Raw genomic sequence first — 17,709 nt, forward strand, 5'->3', positions numbered from 1 at the left:
GCACTGAGTGGAAGAGCTCTAATTCCACCCAGCAGAGGGCAGTTCGAGAGCGACTGTGCCTAGCCACGGCATCACACCAGGCCTGAGAGGAGTGTGTGTGAATTCTCACACACCGACCCGATAAGAGACTGCGGAACAAAAAGATGAACAAAGCGCGTGTATGTTCTTCAGCTTTCCGCTGTACATTGTGTGCCGAGGGGCCCGGTGGCTGCTGCCCGCGGCGTTGCAGCGCGCAGGGTTGCATCAGTCGATTTCCTGCCGGCTCAGGATGGAAGGTGTGTGTGTGTGTGTGTGTGTGTGTGTGTGTCTGCAGTTTGCACTCCAGCGACTGCTGGCGAGCCGATGACGTGAGTGCTCCCGGGCAAGGGAGTGTCTGCCCTACTCCCCTCCGAGTGACGTCAGTCTGAAGCAGTCAGGTGACCCAGGCTCATTCACAAAAAGGGGCAGGCCGCTCCGCCGCGGAGCCTATAAAAGGCCGCGCGCGCGCTGCAGCCCGCCAGGACCCTGTGAACAGCGGGAGCAAGAAGGGGGCACACAGAGCACTCGCGGACCCAGCCTCCATTGCAGTCAGAGGCGCTTCCCCTCGGACCCGGACTCTGCCTGTGCGGGCCGAGTTACACACAAGAAATTGCCGAGACGCGCCGCGCGGTTGGTTTGTAAAAAGCGCCCCGAGAAGCAACAAAGGAGCCGGGAGAGGAAGCCGCCCCCGCGCTCACACAAAGGGGACCCGCCCTTGGACCTCGAAAGAGACCCACCGCCCGTCCTCCCCCACCTCCCCGCTCCTGCGTTTGGGGACCCGGACCCTGCCCGCCCGCGCCGCGCTCCGAGCGATGGTCAACATGCAAGTGTGCGCCCTGGATTGCGAGGCGCTGCGGGGGCTGCTGCAGGACCGCGCTGCCCAGTGCCTGGTGCTGGACTGCCGCTCCTTCTTCTCCTTCAACTCCGCGCACATCCTGGGCTCCGCCAACGTCCGCTTCAGCACCATCGTGCGGCGGCGGGCCAAGGGGGCCATGGGGCTGGAGCACATCATCCCCAACGAGGAGCTGCGGGGCCGCCTGCTCGGCGGCGGGTACCAAGCCGTGGTGCTGCTCGACGAGCGCAGCTCGGACCTGGAGCTGCCGAAGCGGGACAGCACCATTATGCTGGCCGTGAACACTCTCTGTAGGGAGGCCAGGAACACGCGCATCTGCTTCCTCAAGGGTGAGTCCGGGGAGCGCTCAGGGCGGGGGAGAAGGGGGAGACTGTGCTAGCCAGACACTATCTGGCCTGTGTGTTCTCAGGGGGAACAGGGCATTTATGCCTCACCAATGCTAACAAGACTTTCCCCGTTTTCTCTCCCCATTCCAGGAGGGTACGAAGCCTTCTCTTCCGCCTGCGCTGAGCTGTGTACCAAGCCAACCGCTCCCACGGGCCTGAGCCTGCCTCTGAGTGCCAACAGCATGCCTGGCAGTGCGGATTCCGGCTGCAGCTCCTGTGGAACCCCGCTCTATGACCAGGTCAGTAGGAAACCTGCTAAACAAGAAAGGGTCATTTGAATTGACTATAGCCCTTAAGGCTGGGCATCTCCAGAGGTGATGTTCAGACACAGAAAAGATAGTGAAGAGAGCAAATGTCTGCTTGCCTGCATATAGCAAAAGAAGAGAGGCTACTTTAAACCACACAGTGCAATTATCTGATCCTCTTCCTTTGTCTCTTCTTGTTTAGGGTGGGCCAGTGGAAATCCTACCATTTCTCTACTTGGGCAGTGCCTATCATGCCTCCAGAAAGGACATGTTGGATGCTTTGGGAATCACCGCCTTAATCAATGTCTCAGCAAACTGCCCCAACCATTTTGAGGGGCATTACCAGTACAAAAGCATTCCAGTGGAGGACAACCATAAGGCTGACATCAGCTCCTGGTTTAACGAAGCCATCGACTTCATAGGTAAATGAGTGTTCTCTGCAGCCTGTGCTTCCAGAGAATCAGCTTGCATTTCCCTTGAAGTAGAGATCTCAGTGGAAATCTCTAGCCCAGTTTAATCTTAAAATACATGGGAAGCTATTTCCTCAGGGATTAAAGTAACATGAAGTAAATCTGTAGCTATCTTATTTGGGTCTGTGCTCTCTACGAGGCTGTATTGCTAACTGCTGAAAGGATTCTTGACTTTATAAAGCAGTTAGTAAATTTAGCCTGGTATTCCACCAGTAGGTTTTGATTTCTAAAACAGTGATAACTGTTTCAAACAAGTGTCAGAGGCTGAAAGAAACTATTTGTATCGTTGGAATTAGTTTTATTCGGGATAGAAATCCTTAGGTGGTTGTTTACCTCAGGACAAGTGTCTCTTTGTCTGAAGTGCCATGCACACCTTGAGTGCTGGGGAAAGAACAAATTCAGAAATAAAAGCTCATGTTTCTGTAGCATTGGAGGAACCGGACCCATGTATTAACCATGTCATTTAATTGATTATTTCAGATTCTGTTAAAAACGATGGTGGAAGGGTATTTGTGCACTGCCAGGCTGGCATCTCTCGCTCAGCAACCATCTGCCTTGCTTATCTCATGAGGACCAATCGAGTCAAATTAGACGAGGCCTTTGAATTTGTGAAGCAGAGGAGAAGCATCATCTCCCCAAATTTCAGTTTCATGGGGCAGCTGCTTCAGTTTGAGTCTCAAGTCCTAGCCCCTAACTGCTCCGCAGAGGCTGGAAGCCCTGCCATGTCTGTATTGGACAGAGGAACGTCAACCACCACAGTCTTTAACTTCCCAGTCTCTATCCCTGTACACCCTTCATCCAGTGCTTTAAGCTATCTACAGAGTCCCATCACCACTTCTCCGAGCTGCTGAAGAATAGAGGAACATTTATTCAGAATACAAAAACTTGACTCTTGTCTAAAAAGTGCAATAACCATGGGGACAGTGTCTTCAGTCATGTGAGTTCGCATGGGGTTCCATCCATCTCAGAGTAACTTATCACAAGCACAAAGGGGCTGATGTGACTCCAGAGAGCTAGTTCTTCCTTGAATTTGCTGGCATATTTTTGACCAATATCTGGATGTCTACAAAGGAGACAAAGAACACAGAATGCTGTTTTCTTCTTCTGAATTACTCCTCCTTTGTCAGGTTGAAAAGACTAGTCCTTGTTCAGTAGCATACCCACCAGTATTCCCATTTCTGGACATTCTAAGCAACAGAGATTATGTTCCATTTTATATAAAAGTCCTGTTTATTTATTTTATGTAGAAGCATTGTTCTTGCCTTTACAAGCCTGAAGTTTCATTTCTAAAGAAACCAAATACCTCAGTATTTTTTGGGTACTGTAATCCTGTAAACACATCTTAAACTGTTCCCACTTCCTAAGCACTGACATGAAAGCACCAGATGAGTGCTTTTTTAGTTTCCAAGGGTTGTATGTTTGCTGATTTATTTATGATGTGAAATAATATATTTCTTCTTATGAAAGAAGACATGGTTTTGTTACATGATTATGACTTTTTATACAAATAGAATAAATTATGATTTTTCTAATGAAATCTGGATGTATAAAGCCTTATGTTTTCATGATGTAGGCTATCTCCTGCCTCAGGCTACAGCATGCAGAACAGAAGTCTTGAGTTTAAGTACTTCTGCCTAACTTCATGACTCCCTGGTGTCTCAGTTAACCCAGCTGGAAAAAAAGGGTTTGTGACAGAGCCGGGACCTCATTGAAATCTAGATTATTTCCAGGCTAAACTCCGATAAATCTGTGGTTCAAGTAGAGGTGTGGTAAAGCAACACTCTCCCCCCCTTCTTTAATAAATCACATTATAAAAATTCAGAGCTACCTTCACAGCTGTGTGAAGTTGTATTAGCTGCATTGATATCAACAGAGCTAAGCCAATTTACCCCAACTGAGAAACTGGTAGATGACTGGCAGCCATCCAACTGTGAGAGAAAACAAATCCTTTTTTTTAGGACCTTCCTTATTACTTATTTACTCTTAACATTAAAGATTAAGTCTAAAATCTGGCCCACTACTGATAGTTGACCCATAATTGTAAAGCTACCCATAAGAATTCTAGTGACTTTCTTTGTAGCCCTTTATGTTTCTCTTTCCTGCCCAGAATATTTCTGTTACCCGTAATGAAATGCTTGCCCTCTTGTGCCTTGCATTCTACACAAATCTGGGCATATCTACAGGGGAGAGTTCAATTTGCACTTGTTGAGAGCATATTTTATTTCTCACTGGGTCAAATTCTGCTCTTCCTGCAGATTTGTACAAGCTGTCTCCGTTGACTCCCGGGGAATTATTCTGCATTTACAATGATGTAATGAGGAGGAAGCTATCTCATTATGTGCTGTAACAAATACAGAATTGGGAATTTTTGCCAATGAATGTTCATACTATCTTTAAGGTAAGACCTACAATAACCTATAATGTGCAATGTAACACTGTGAGGTTAGTTGTGCACAGCTCTGTGGGACGTAAAGCATGAGGCAATCCCACTGGGAGTTTTGGGAAATATTGTGTGTTTAGGATGGCAGTTGCTGTGCAACCCATGTACTTCTGGTTGAATCAGTAATGCTGCGTGGCAAAGTTGGGTCTGGGTATTTCACCATCTCTGTATTCTGAGTAGATAACATGACTAGTAATACCAGGCTTGTGTTCAGAGGTGTGCCAGAACTGCAACTTTAGCTGGCTTCTTGCACCCAGCTCAGAAGGAGCTATGATCAGGCCCTGTTGTCTTTAAAATCCAGTGGATCTGATTCTCCTTTTGCATATTATATAGCCTCATCAAAGACAGATGCACATCAAATCTGACCCTGTCTCTCTATCTGAAACGAAGGCACTTACGTTAAAGTAGACTCTGAAATCCAAGGTTATGTTGGAGCCCTTATTGAGTATGTAAATAGCTGCTGTTTGCTTACACAGCCAGTGCTGAGCCAGACACCATCTAATTTATTGCTTTGTAAAGCCCTGTGAGGTAACTGGACTGATAATGTAAATCCATTCTATGAACAGAACTGGATTTTACTCTGGGGAGGAGGTACCCTTAAAAGTTAAAGATGATTGCACAGCGAGGTCTGAAATTCTCTCAGATAAAATATTCTACAGCTACTGCTCTGCCTTCGGGAGCATAAATTAGCAATCAGTGACCCCAATGGACAAAACCAAATGGAACAGCAAAAGGGAAGTAAACAAAGATCTCTATTCACTGATAACTCAAGTGAAAGCCCTCCTTCCCTGCCATCCTCCAATTCAGTGCATACATGAGCCTCCTGGAATTGAAATATCCTCCCCCACTGCCCAAATCCCAGAATGCTACCTGCCCCCTTTCCTTGTTTTGTGGAAATGAACTTGGAAGCTTTTATTGTTCCATGGAATTACACCCACCAGCACATTCCCTGTAAAATGAGTAAGGCTATTTTTGAATATGTGAGCCTCTTTACACCTGCAGTGATCAGCAGAACAAGCGTTCACCTTCAAAGCAAAGCTTACTCAGTGGAAAAATACAACCTTGGCAGCCTGTATGGTGTAACTTACAAAAAAAAAATCCTGCTCCTGAATCATGGTTCAAACAGAATTCCACTCTCCATCAGCCATGGAGGTTTGTTTATATGTTTCTGGAAACAATAAAATCCATTATCTGGCATTTGGTTGTTTTCACAACCTAAATAGGCACCTGACAAAGGGGCACAAAGAGCTGCTTTAGCACAAATCATATTTCTAAAAAAACTCTGCCAATTCAAGCTGGTCAAAACTTTCTCTGCAAGGAGGCTAAATAAATCAGATAAATAAAAATCTAGTTCTAAAGGATTGCACTATATGCTATTAATCTTAATTATGGTTATTGCAGTTGTGCCTAGGGCCCCACCAAGCTTGGGGCCCCATTGACCTAGGAGTTGTATAAACAGAGTGATAGACAGGCTGTGCCTCAGAAGGTACAGTCCAAATACAAATAAAACATACAAGCAGAGAGATCAATGTGACCGTGACAAGCATCATATTAGTGCCACGGTTTTGGAAGGTGATGGTGAGGCTTAGTCTGGAGATGATTAGCCAAACAGAAAGAAAAGGGAGAAGGGGACAGACCTTATGAGGATAGGTGTAGAATGAAACTCGGTGAAAAGACTAAAACAGGATGGGAGAGAACAGGAGAGGGCTGGAGCAAACAGCCAGCTAGAAGGGCAGAAAAAGACCAGTCACAACTGTAGAAAATATTACCAGTGTAACACATTGTGCTCAGTGTCCTATTTTCAGAAGTGGAAGTCAGGGTACATCAGTTTTCTAAACTTTATTTTGCCAGCTCTAAATGCTCAAGGGTGATTTTGCCCTTCTGCACCAGTATATATAGCTTGTATGCTGTGCATTATCATTTGCTCAGTATACCATACATAACACACTATATATTTAGTATGGCTCATCGCTCAGATTCTCACATTGACAATCTGCACACTTAGAGGTGTATCGGGGCCTTTCAAGATAATGCCCTACATTTCGTATCAGGTCTTTAAGCCCCTAGTGAATGGGGCACAAAAATGGTGTGTGTGTAACTTTAAGATTATATAAGTTTGTCATTACACAGTTGCTTATGTCCCCATGGAAACAAACTGCTAGGAGTTTCCCTTTTGTGAGAAAGGCAGTAACATCACTTCCTGTTGCTGACTGATCAGTTTGTCCTGAAGTGAAAAAAAGGCATGTTTAGTGTTTACAGTAGTTGGTTCCAGGCTTTGTTGGTTGTCAAACAGAGCCACAAATGTACATAAATGCTGAACGCTGGCCATTTTGTCTACTTCTGAGGGAGACCCCTTGCAATGGATGTAAACGTATTCAAGGACCTGAAACAGCACTGCACTGCAGAATAAAGCAGGCAGCCATTCAGTCACAAAACGCACATTCCCAACATGCATATACATAGTCAACATCTAAACACAAGTGCATAGCACCAACCAACACAAACCACACAGCCAGCATACATAATGATCATATAACCTATACAAAGCATGGGATCGGATGCAGCTGGGTTAATGCTTATATCCAAAGCTTCTGTCTTCATTCCGTAACCAGTCCTGTTAAAGTTACTATGTGAATTAGTTCAGTGTCTATCCCACAGAAATAGCCCTTGGTATCAGACCAGCAGAGACCATAAGTTTACATTATGCCGCCCTCAGGTACAATGCTGGAAAGAGATATTATATGATTGTGTTCACACATAAGGTGTACAGCTCAGCAAATTAGCCCCTGTTTTGTCTAGTGTCTGACTTCCATACCACAGGCAGCAAAGAGGCAGGTTTTATCTCCAGTGTTTGAGAATAATTTTCAAATTGAGTTGAAACACAGTTCCAGATAAACCAGGTTGGCTGGTTTTTGTGGATAAAGCCAAATTCTGTAAGAGCCATGCTCTAGGCTGGGCTGTGTCCTACTGTATTAAAACTGACATTTAAACACACTTCCTGTCAGTCCCTTCCGCACGATGACAACTGCCCTGATGGGTGATGCACAGTTGTCCCTCAACGTGGTTAAAACAAAGATTGGGTTTACAGCAGAGATTGGACCAAGCTCCATTTTGCACATCCCAAACTGCTGAAATCTGTGGCTATAGTAAGATTAGGAGGATGTTTTTGTTAAAGTGCAGTTCACTTCACTCCTATCTGCAATATTAAGACCAAACTGTGTTGGGCAGCAACTATCTTGTAACCAAACCTCCTTCCACCACCATGGTAGTTATTACAGGATAGAAGGGTCAGTAACTGTGTAGGATGGGGAGGTAATAAGAGGCAAGCTTAGGCTACAGGACACAGGCAGCCAAGCCGGGTGGTTCTCCTTAGGAAGCCAAGTCTGAACTACCTAGTTCGTGCCGCGTGTAGCCGCGCGGCACGGAGTTCGAACGAGCAGGGATTTAAAAATGGCGGTTTATGCAAATGAAGCCCAGGAAATTCAAATCCCGGGCTTCATTTGCAAGTGCGGTATGCCTACATTACCCCGCTAGTTCGAACTAGCGGGGTAGTGTAGACATACCCTCAGAGACTTTGTGAGGCAAGAGGGAGGGAAGAAAGAAACCCTAGATATCAGACTGCTCAGAAAGGAGCTCAAACTTGAATTTCATAGGCCAGATGCTCTGCAGATTTAAATTAGCAGTATGACTTTATAGGATTCTCTGCATCTTGGGGTCTTCAAAGTATTTGAAGGCTTCAATATCTGAGATATAGGTGAGAGGATTATTCTAGGAGGGGTGGGTGAGATTTTGTGGCCTGCACTGTGCAGGGGGTCAGACTAGATGATCATAATGGTCCCTTCTGACCTTAAAGTCTATGAGTCCATGAGATGCCAATTGACATGGACTGAGGGCCAGGCTCTATGGTTGTGAGTACAGCATTGCTTCAGACTTATGTGACTTGAAATTAAGGGCTGAGTTTTCAGATAATTGTATGTGTGAACAGCAGAATTACCCTGCATGGAGCCCCGGTATGGGCGAGAAGAGAGAGGGTAAAGGATGTCTTTCTTTTTAGGCTAAATGAGCGTTACCAACCCCTGAATATACAGACAGTAGTTCTAGGGCCAGGTCCTAGAAGCATGCCCTGAATGGGTAGCTTTAGTGCTTTACCTGGTCAAAGATGAATTCATTCTAAAACCACTAACTGAAAACAAAGCAGTGAAGGAATTTCTGCTTATTTCAGTTTACAGCATGGAGGAAACCTGACCTGTCACTTCCAAGGAAGGACTTGCTCTGTAGATCAAGAGGATTTCCTTTTCTGGGGCTATCCAGCTGGTAAATTTTAGGGGGCAAATGTGTAAGTATTCACATGAGGTTAATGAGCCCCTTGTTCACCCAGAGTACTTCCTCCACTTCTGTGCCCCAATTTGAGTGTCCCAAAGGACACCTATAGATATTTGTCCAGACTCTCTCTGCTCTGGATGTGAGAGGCAGAGGTTAGTCTCAGATCCCTCTTAGGATTGCTGATTTAGCTCTTTTCTGGCTGGGAGGGTATTTTCTGAATAAATTTCTCAAGCCTTTACATTTGCATGTACTTCCTGCTAGACACTAAATTGAGTAGTGCTGGACTTCCCCTATCTTGACACTGTTGAGATGCAGAACAGTGGGTGTGACGTGGAAAGTGAGGCCAGCAACAGCTCCCAGGTATGTTACAGCTCCAGCTGATGTCCCTTGTACAGAAGGATTGGTGAGGAATAGCTCATGCCACACAGTGGTGATTCCCCAGCCAAGGTTTGCTGTGGGAATCCTGTCCAGTGCGCCTCAGCTACAACTTGCCCTGGTTTCTGGGATCCAGAATCACAAGGGTGTAGGATGTTTCTCAGGGTAAGAATACGGGGTGGGGGAGAGCAGGGGAGAATTTTTAAGGATCTGACAGGGCTGTAGAAAGAATCCTTAGTGATCCATTAGGGAAGAGCAGAGGATTATAAAGTGATAAAGAAGAGATCTTCAGGAATCCAATAGGCTTATAAAAGGGATCCTGACTCTGGGGATCCATCAGGGAGCTACCATTTCTCCTAGACCCCTTGGACGGCCTCTTGTTGACCCAAATCCTTGATCTTCCTCCCAACCAAGACAGCTGAGCATAGCCCACCCATGTAGGTGACCAGCCAGAAACAGATTTGCTGTGCTGTTACCTGATGTTCTGCCTCACTGTTTTGCCTGAGCCTCTGTCACCTTCTAAGAACCCTGGGCCCCTTGCTTAACTAAGCCCCTGTCTGGCAAACCAGTTTGGGCTGTATGAGTAGCACTTTCTCTTATTTCCAATGACGTGTCAGACAAAGCATAGCAGAAGCCATGGAGAAAGATACTTTTCCCACAGAATGATGATTGCACATTAGGGCCTGAACCCACTGAAGCCATGTTGCCCGGTGGGGGCGGGGAGGGGAGGTAGCTCAAAGCTGAAGCCCAAGGGCTTCATCCCCAGGCACAGGGCCTATAACCTGAGCCCTGCCACTCCAGGATAGAAGCCCTCATGCTTTGGCTTTAGTCCCAGGCAGTGGGGCTAGGACTTTGGCATTGGCCCTGGACCCCAGCAAGTCTAAGCCAACCCTTATAGCCCCACCAGCTTTGGGATCCTGAGTCTGAAGAATCACTGCATTAGGGTGACTCTTGTCATAGCTGTGTTGCCTGCTCCTAAAAATGTAGACCCATTAAAAACTAACTATAACTGAGTCAGGGCATTCAAATACAGTTCAGTTGTCTTCTAACTTTATCACCACATGATTAAAAGTTTTCATAGGCCAAGGATATAGTTCAAAAGACTTGATGTAAGCAGGTTCTAACTCGCTTTTTTTGTAATGTAAATGGGATCACTTGACTGGGTTTGAACAACTAGCTTTGTCAATTTTCCAGCTCCCAAATCTTCTTGTGTGGAGACATCCCAAAATGCCTTGCATCCTAGGGTAAGGAGAGAGCTTGAAAGACACCCAAAGGCATTAGGAGCAATTGAGGCACTATGGGATAATATGTCAGGTTTTCTCAGGATGCACTGATACAAGCCTGATTGTATAGCAGGGTAAGTAAAGCATGGCTATACCTGGTAAAATGCAACACAGGAAAGTTGAAACCATATTTGCTGCTGAAACCTGGTCAGAATCCATATGACATGAACCTAATTTTCCTGGAACCCTAGGATATTTTGCATCCCTCAGCCCCAGACCCGCTCAAGAGCCCAGTTATCCAACTGTGTAGCACGTTACACAATAATCCCTACTCACCTCGGGTGTGTCTAGACTACATGCCTCCTTCGACGGAGGCATGTAGATTAGCCAGATCGGAAGAGGGAAATGAAGCCGCGATTAAAATAATCGCGGCTTCATTTAAATTTAAATGGCTGCCCCGATCTGCCGATCAGCTGTTTGTCGGCAGATCGGGGGAGTCTGGACGCGATGCCCCGACAAAGAAGCCTTTCTTCATCGACACAGGTAAGCCTCGTGAAACCAGGTTTACCTGTGTCGATGAAGAAAGGCTTCTTTGTTGGGGCATCGCGTCCAGACTCCCCCGATCTGCCGACAAACAGCTGATCGGCAGATCGGGGCAGCCATTTAAATTTAAATGAAGCCGCGATTATTTTAATCGCGGCTTCATTTCCCTCTTCCGATCTGGCTAATCTACATGCCTCCGTCGAAGGAGGCATGTAGTCTAGACACACCCCTCTTCTACTGATCAGGGATGGATTGCAAGGACAGATGCAATTTCCAAGGCATTTACAAGGAAACACCCTTTCAGTCTTGATTCTTTGCTGTTGTCATTCTCTTCACACTGATGACTGTCTCCAAACGCCAGTAGCCACCTCATTGCAGAGCTAAACCCCAACTTTCAGAATTTTTCTTTTTTTGAGACTTGTCCACGGAAGCCAAAACATATTTTTTTTATAACCTCCTTTCATTCTACTGTTTCCTGTTTCTCTTCCAAACTCCAGGGATGGTTGATATCAGGGCCCAAGATTTGGGCTGCTTGTACTTTTATTCAGTGCTAATACTGTTATGTCTTGGGTTGTAGATATAGATCTTGTTGTTATAGTAACTGAATTAGGTCACAAGGGGTCAGCCCAGCCAGTTTGGGCTGGTTCTAGTTAATTCTGTGTTATTAAATAAAATGGACACTTGCAACTGCTCAATCTCTCTCTGTTTCCACTGATTTCTTCCTAAACTGTGGAACTCCACACGATATAACAAAGTGGCGATGAGGATGGGATACTTGTGCTGCCTCTAGCAACAGAAGAAGTAGAAGTCAATACAAGAAAACAAACCTCTTTACTGTTCTGGAAGGTGGGAGTAAGAACTGTCTGCTACACTGACAGTGCAAAGTGAAACTAAGATCAGTGGAGCCCAGAGGAAGGAAAGAGGGAAGGGGAAGAGGAAGGAGAAGGGAGCCATGGCTACACTTACAGGGCCACTGGGACCTTTTGAGGAGACTATAGAGAAAGAGCGGGCAATAATTTTTGATGGGGGCCCATTCCAAGATTTTGGAAAGTGGTCGAGGGCTGCACTTTTCCATGATATTAATGGAGATGTGGGGTCTGGAATGGAGGTTGGGTGCAGAAGACAGCTTGGGGTAAGGGATTGGGGTGCAGGAGGGAGACTAGAGTCTGAGAGGGAGTTGGGGTGAAGCAGGCAGTTGTGACAGAGGGCAAGGGATTGGAGTGTAGGGGTTTGGGATATGACCTAGGGTAGGAGGGGATTGTGATCTGGGGCAAGAGATTTGTGTGCCAGATCTGGGACGGGGGTATGGGTCTAAGAGAGGGACAGAGGGTTTGGGTATGTTGAGTGGGAGGGGGCTGAGAGTTTGGACAGGAAAGGGCTGGGTTGCCAGAGCTGTGGCCAAGAGACTTACTTGCTAGCTGCCAAACTAGCCTGCCTGCCTGCCTGCAGAGCTTAAAGTCTTTCTCAGCCAGCTAGCCTGGCCATGTGCTTCATGAATAACTTAGCAGAGGAGAGGGGGCATGATTCTTCTTAGCTGCCTGTTATTACAACAAACAGCTCGCATTGGCTGGTTCCTGCCAGAAACGGGCCAATGGGAATGTGCTGGGGGCGGAGCTGCTCCTAAAACTTCCTCCCTCCCCTCCAGTTTCAAAACAGAAATGGAGCCCCTGCAGCCGCTTTTCTGCCTGCGCGTGGGGCTGCGGGGCAGCAGGGGAGCCTGCCTGGGGCTCCTCACTGCCTCCGGGGGCCAGATCCGGTGGTTTGGCGGGTCAGACCCAGTTTGTGAGCCGTATTTTGCCCAGGCCTACTATAGAGCAATGGCATGTATATAGTGAGCATTTTGAACTTTTTGTTATTGCAAATGACATTAAGGAAGAGAAGGTTCCAATAAGCCAGAGACCAAATCTTACAGTGACATTGTGGAAATCCTGGAATCACATTATGCTCCAAAACCATTGGTAATTGCAGAGATCAAAAAGAAAGTGAAACAATTGTACAATTTGTAGTAAATTTGAAAAAGCTTGCTGAACACTGTGAATTTAAGGAGATGTTAAATGACGCCATACGTGATAGGTTAGTGTGTGGCCTGCACTGTGAAGCTATATGAATGTGTCTATTAACAGCTCAGCTCATCCTACAGAAGGCTGTTGATATTGCTGTCTCCATAGAACTGACCATATGGGAGGCGCAATAGCTTAGTGCACTCCCTAGGGTGCATAAAGTGTCCCAAGAACCTACCCTCAAAACAGTGGGGAGCCAGGAATGTTACCGCTGTGGTAAGCCGGGTCACCTTACATCAGAATGCTGGTGTAAGGACCTAGTGTGTTGATAGTGTAGAAAAAAAGGACACATTGAGCGTGCCTGCCAACAACAGAGAAAAAGACCTGTGCTCTGGTGGGACAAAAAGGAAAATCTGCATACCATCGAGCAGATGCCTGATGATCAAGGTGACACTCTGTCTGAAGAAGAAGTGCTCTGCTGTGTTTTGTCTTTGGAAGAGGACCCCCATGAATACTGGGTAACCCCACTGTTGGATGGCAAACCTGTATGCATGGAAGTGGACACCCGTGCAGCAGTTTCATGAGTCTCAGACACTGTGTATAAGGAAAAGCTAAAGCATTTTCTGCTTAAGGCAACAAAGATCTTCTGAAGACATATACAGGAGAAGCAGTACCCCTATTGGGCACTACTGATGTTAAAGTGGAGCTCAATGGACAGACTGCTGAATTGCCACTGTTTGTGGTGAAAGATCATTACCTAGCCTGAATGGGTAGATCATGGCTTTGGAAGATCCAGCCGAACTAGTGAGAAGTGCACCAGATGACTAAAGAAGAAACAGGTCTGACTGATATATTAAAGAAACATGCTGCTGCTGTTTTTAGAGAAGCTCTGGGAAGTATCAGAGGAATCACCGTGAAATTGAACATTAAATCTGGTAGCCAATCAAAATATCTGAAGGCCAGAACTGTGCCATATGCCATCAGGCCAAAAGTTGAAGCGGACCTGGAGCGCGTAGTCAAAAATGGAGTCCTAATACCTGTTACCCTTAGTCCATGGGCAACTCCAATAGTTCCAATATTGAAGAAAGATGGTTCTATTCGGATTTGTGGAGATTTTAAGGTCACTGTTAACCCAGTGTTGTATACAGAGCAATACCCCCTTCCCCGCATCAATGACCTCTTTGTGAGCCTGGCTGTGGGTCAAAAGTTCAGTAAGATTGATCTAAGTCAAGCATATTTACAAATGCATGTCGATGAGAAGTCCCAAGAGCTGTTGACTATTGTGATGCATAAAGGGCTTTATCGTTACTGTCGCTTACCCTTTGAAATAACTTCTGCCCCAGCTTTGTTCCAGAGGTCTGTGGACCAGATCTTGTGTGGCTTGCCAGGAGTCCAGTGCTGTCTTGATGACATCCTGGTCAGGAATGAGGAGGATCACCTTAAGAACTTAGAGGCAACCCTACAAAGACTGGAAGAGTACAGCCTATGAGTGCACAAAGACAAGTGTGCATTCTTTCAGCCCTTTGTTGAATATTTGGGACGCATCATTAATGCTACTGGCCTTCTTAAATCCCCTTCAAAAGTTAAGGCTATTGTGAACGCTCCACCCCCTCAAAATGTTAGTCAATGTTGCTTGTTTCTAGGACTATTGAACTATTATGGAAAGTTTATCACACAGTTAGCCACACTGTTAAAACCACTTCATGAGCTCCTTGGCCAGAACAAGGTCTGGAAGTGGACTGAAGCCTGTGATGTTCCATTTAACAAGGCTAAATGTGCATTGCTAAACTCGGAGGTCCTGATGCATTTTGATTCAGCCTTACCTTTACAGTTGGCCAGTGATGCCTCCCTGTATGGAGTGGGAGCAGTCTTGTTACACATTATGCCTTTGGGAGAAGAGAAACCAATTGCTTTTGCTTCACACACTTTATGCAAGACTGAAACTAACTATATGAGAATCAAGCGTGAAGCATTGGGAATTGTTTTCGGGCTTTGGAAATTTCACCAGTACCTGTTTGGAGGGAAGTTTACACTTCTCACTGACCTTCAACTTCTGATGGCAATTTTTGGTCCACACACAGGTATTCCACTATTGGCTGCTAGTCATATGCAACAATAGGCATTGTGGCTTTCAGGACACACATATGAGATCAGATATGGGAAATCTACTCTGCATAGCAATGCAGATGGTCTCTCTAGGCTGCCTGTGCCAGTCAAACATCAAGATAGTGGCAAGAAGGAAATCTTCTACTTTGAACTGGTAGAGAACAGGCCCATCACTGCTGCACAAGTTAAGAGAGCAACTCGTGTTGACCCAGTACTGTCCCAAGTTATGGATCTAGTGATGCATGGAACATCTCTATGGGGCTCTCAGGTCTCACCTGACCTTGTTCCCTACATGTCCAGGTGGACAGAGTTATCAACCCATTCTGGGTGTTTGTTGTGGGGAATGAGTGTCATTATTCCAAAGATACTGAGACAACAATTGTTAGCTGCATTCAGATCACTGGAATGGTGTGCATAAAAGAAATTGCACAAAGCTATTTTTGGTGGCCTGGCTTGGATGGTGCCATTGAAGAGAAGGCACGAGCTTGTATTTCATGCCAAGGTGTGAGGAATGCACCTCAGTTGGCACCTTTACACCCATGGCACTGGCCTGAAAAACCATGGCAAAAGTATTCATGTTGATTTTGCTGGCCCATTTGAAGGTAGCATGTTCTTGGTGGTGGTAGATGCCCATTTCAAATGGCCATAAGTCTCTATCTATAATGCCTTCCACTACTGCTGAGAGTACTATCCAAAAACTACAGAGAATATTTTGTCGTTTTGGTCTTCCAGAACAACCTGTGAGTGGTCCACAGTTTGTCTCTCAGGAGTTTGGAAATTTTATGAAAGCAAATGGGATCCATCACATCACTTCAGCACCACATCACCCATCCACGAATGGACTGGCTGTAAAAGTTTGTGCAGACAATGAATCAAGCTTTGAAATCGGCGAGAGGACATTCACTCAAGCAAAAGTGTCTGGACACCTTCTTACTCTCCTACAGAAACACACCTCATGCTACTGCGTAAAGAATCACCTGTTCCTGACTCTCCTCCTCCATCACTATCTGTGGCAAACATAAACTCCCTCCCTGAGCAGGCTGATCCCACATGCTCACCTGTACGCATTTCAAGTTCTCAACCCTTTGTCAGGCCCACACCTATAATACCTTTGGGTGCAAGAACGCCAGACATCTGCCGTAATCCACCTAGAGAAAGAAGGCCTCCTCAATGGCTGGACCTTTAGATGAGTTTAGTTCACAGATGGGGCAAAATAATCCCCGGGATTAGCTGGGAACTTGAGGCGTCTATCCTCATTCCATAGTTAGTGTTTGTTTTATTAAAGGAACGTTTTTATTAAGCCGGGAGGAATAAGTTGTGTATTGGGTTGTAGATATAGATCAGTGGTCCCTGGTGCTGGTGGGTGCCATGGCGCCCGCCAAGGCATTTGTGTGCGCCTGCCGACAACCTGGGCCGGCCCCGCCCGTGGCGCACAGGAGGCACCGGCCCCAGGCGCGCAACACGCACCAGCGCCAGGTGCGCGGCGCTCGGGCGGCCCCAGCCCCGGGGCACATGCGGGCGCTCGGGTGCGCGGTGCTCGAGTGGCGCCAGTGCCGGCCCCATGCGCGCAGCTCGGGCGGCAGTGCCGGCCCTGGGCTCACGGCACAAGGCGCTTGGGCGGCCCCAGCCCCGGCCCTAGGGCACATGCCGGTGCCAGGTGCAAGGGCATCCCAGTCTCCTGGCATGCCCCTGGACGCGCGGCCCTGCCCCCAGGCGCCCGGCGCGTGAGTGGCCCCCACCTCCCGGGTGCCCAGCGTGTGAGTGGCCCCCACCTCCCGGGTGCCCAGCGCGTGAGTGGCCCCACCTCCCAGGCGACCGGGAGCCTCTAAAGGTTGGGGACCACTGATATAGATCTTCTTGTTATAGTAACTGAGTTAAGTCACTAGGGGTCAGCCCAGCCGGTTTGGGCTGGTTCTAGTTAGTTCTGTGTTATGAAATAAAATGGACACTTGCAGCTGCTCAAGCCCTCTGTGTTTCCACTGATTTCTTCCTAAAATGTGGAACTCCACACGATATAACAAATACATTCTGTAAGCTCTCAGAATGTGAAATGCTATGTGAGCTGGCTGGAGACGGATTAAGAAGAGCAGAGAAGAAGGATGTTAATCTGCCTGTAGCCCTCTGTGTACCAGCAGCTAATTAGAGAGCACTGTGGTCATTTATGGCATTGTGTTTATAGCAGGCTTCCTCATTGGGGTACCTATCCGTCCATCCACACAGACAGCAAAGTGGATGCATGGCACTGAGGGCTAAACACTGAGCTATTTTTAATAGACTTGGGCTGGATCCCACGGGTAGTTCGCTCTATTCCTGGTGCAAAATTAACTTCCTGAGAGATGTGGATGTTTTTCATGTAGTTTCAAATCAACTAAGAGAGAACTCTAAGAGAATGGTGGAGGAGAGGCACCTAAACAGGAGAGGAAGATTAAAGGGTGTCAGAGGCCATTAATGATTTGGAAGGGGGAATGCACGCCTCCATTGAATGGTCGTTGCCAATTTTATGCTCATCAGGAATTAAAGAAGACAAGGTTTCATTTTACAGCTGGGGGTTTACTGAGGGCTCTGAAGGGATGTGTCTTTGCTTGAAATAGAAAGCAGAGGAGTTTTAAATTCCTAAAAGATTTTAAAAGGAAAAAACAATGATGGAGGGAAATGCAGGGCTGCTAGGTTATTAGCGGCCATCACCCACTCTGGATAAGGAGAAGTTATATACTTATTCCTGTAACA

At 46.6% G+C, this 17,709-nt stretch overlaps 1 protein-coding gene across 1 annotated transcript; it reads left to right on the forward strand.

Annotated features, from left to right (window-relative positions):
* Positions 1 to 486: 486 nt before the first annotated feature.
* On the forward strand, positions 487 to 3,509 carry DUSP1 (dual specificity phosphatase 1). The gene is made up of 4 exons (XM_075900261.2): positions 487 to 1,200; positions 1,348 to 1,496; positions 1,705 to 1,924; positions 2,453 to 3,509. The coding sequence occupies exons 1-4, from the start codon at positions 831 to 833 to the stop codon at positions 2,821 to 2,823; spliced, it is 1,110 nt and encodes a 369-aa protein (XP_075756376.2). The 5' UTR covers positions 487 to 830; the 3' UTR covers positions 2,824 to 3,509.
* Positions 3,510 to 17,709: the final 14,200 nt, after the last annotated feature.

This window comes from Pelodiscus sinensis, chromosome 16, assembly GCF_052426305.1.
Source record: "Pelodiscus sinensis isolate ZL-2025 chromosome 16, ASM5242630v1, whole genome shotgun sequence".
NCBI classification, from domain to species: Eukaryota; Metazoa; Chordata; order Testudines; family Trionychidae; genus Pelodiscus; species Pelodiscus sinensis.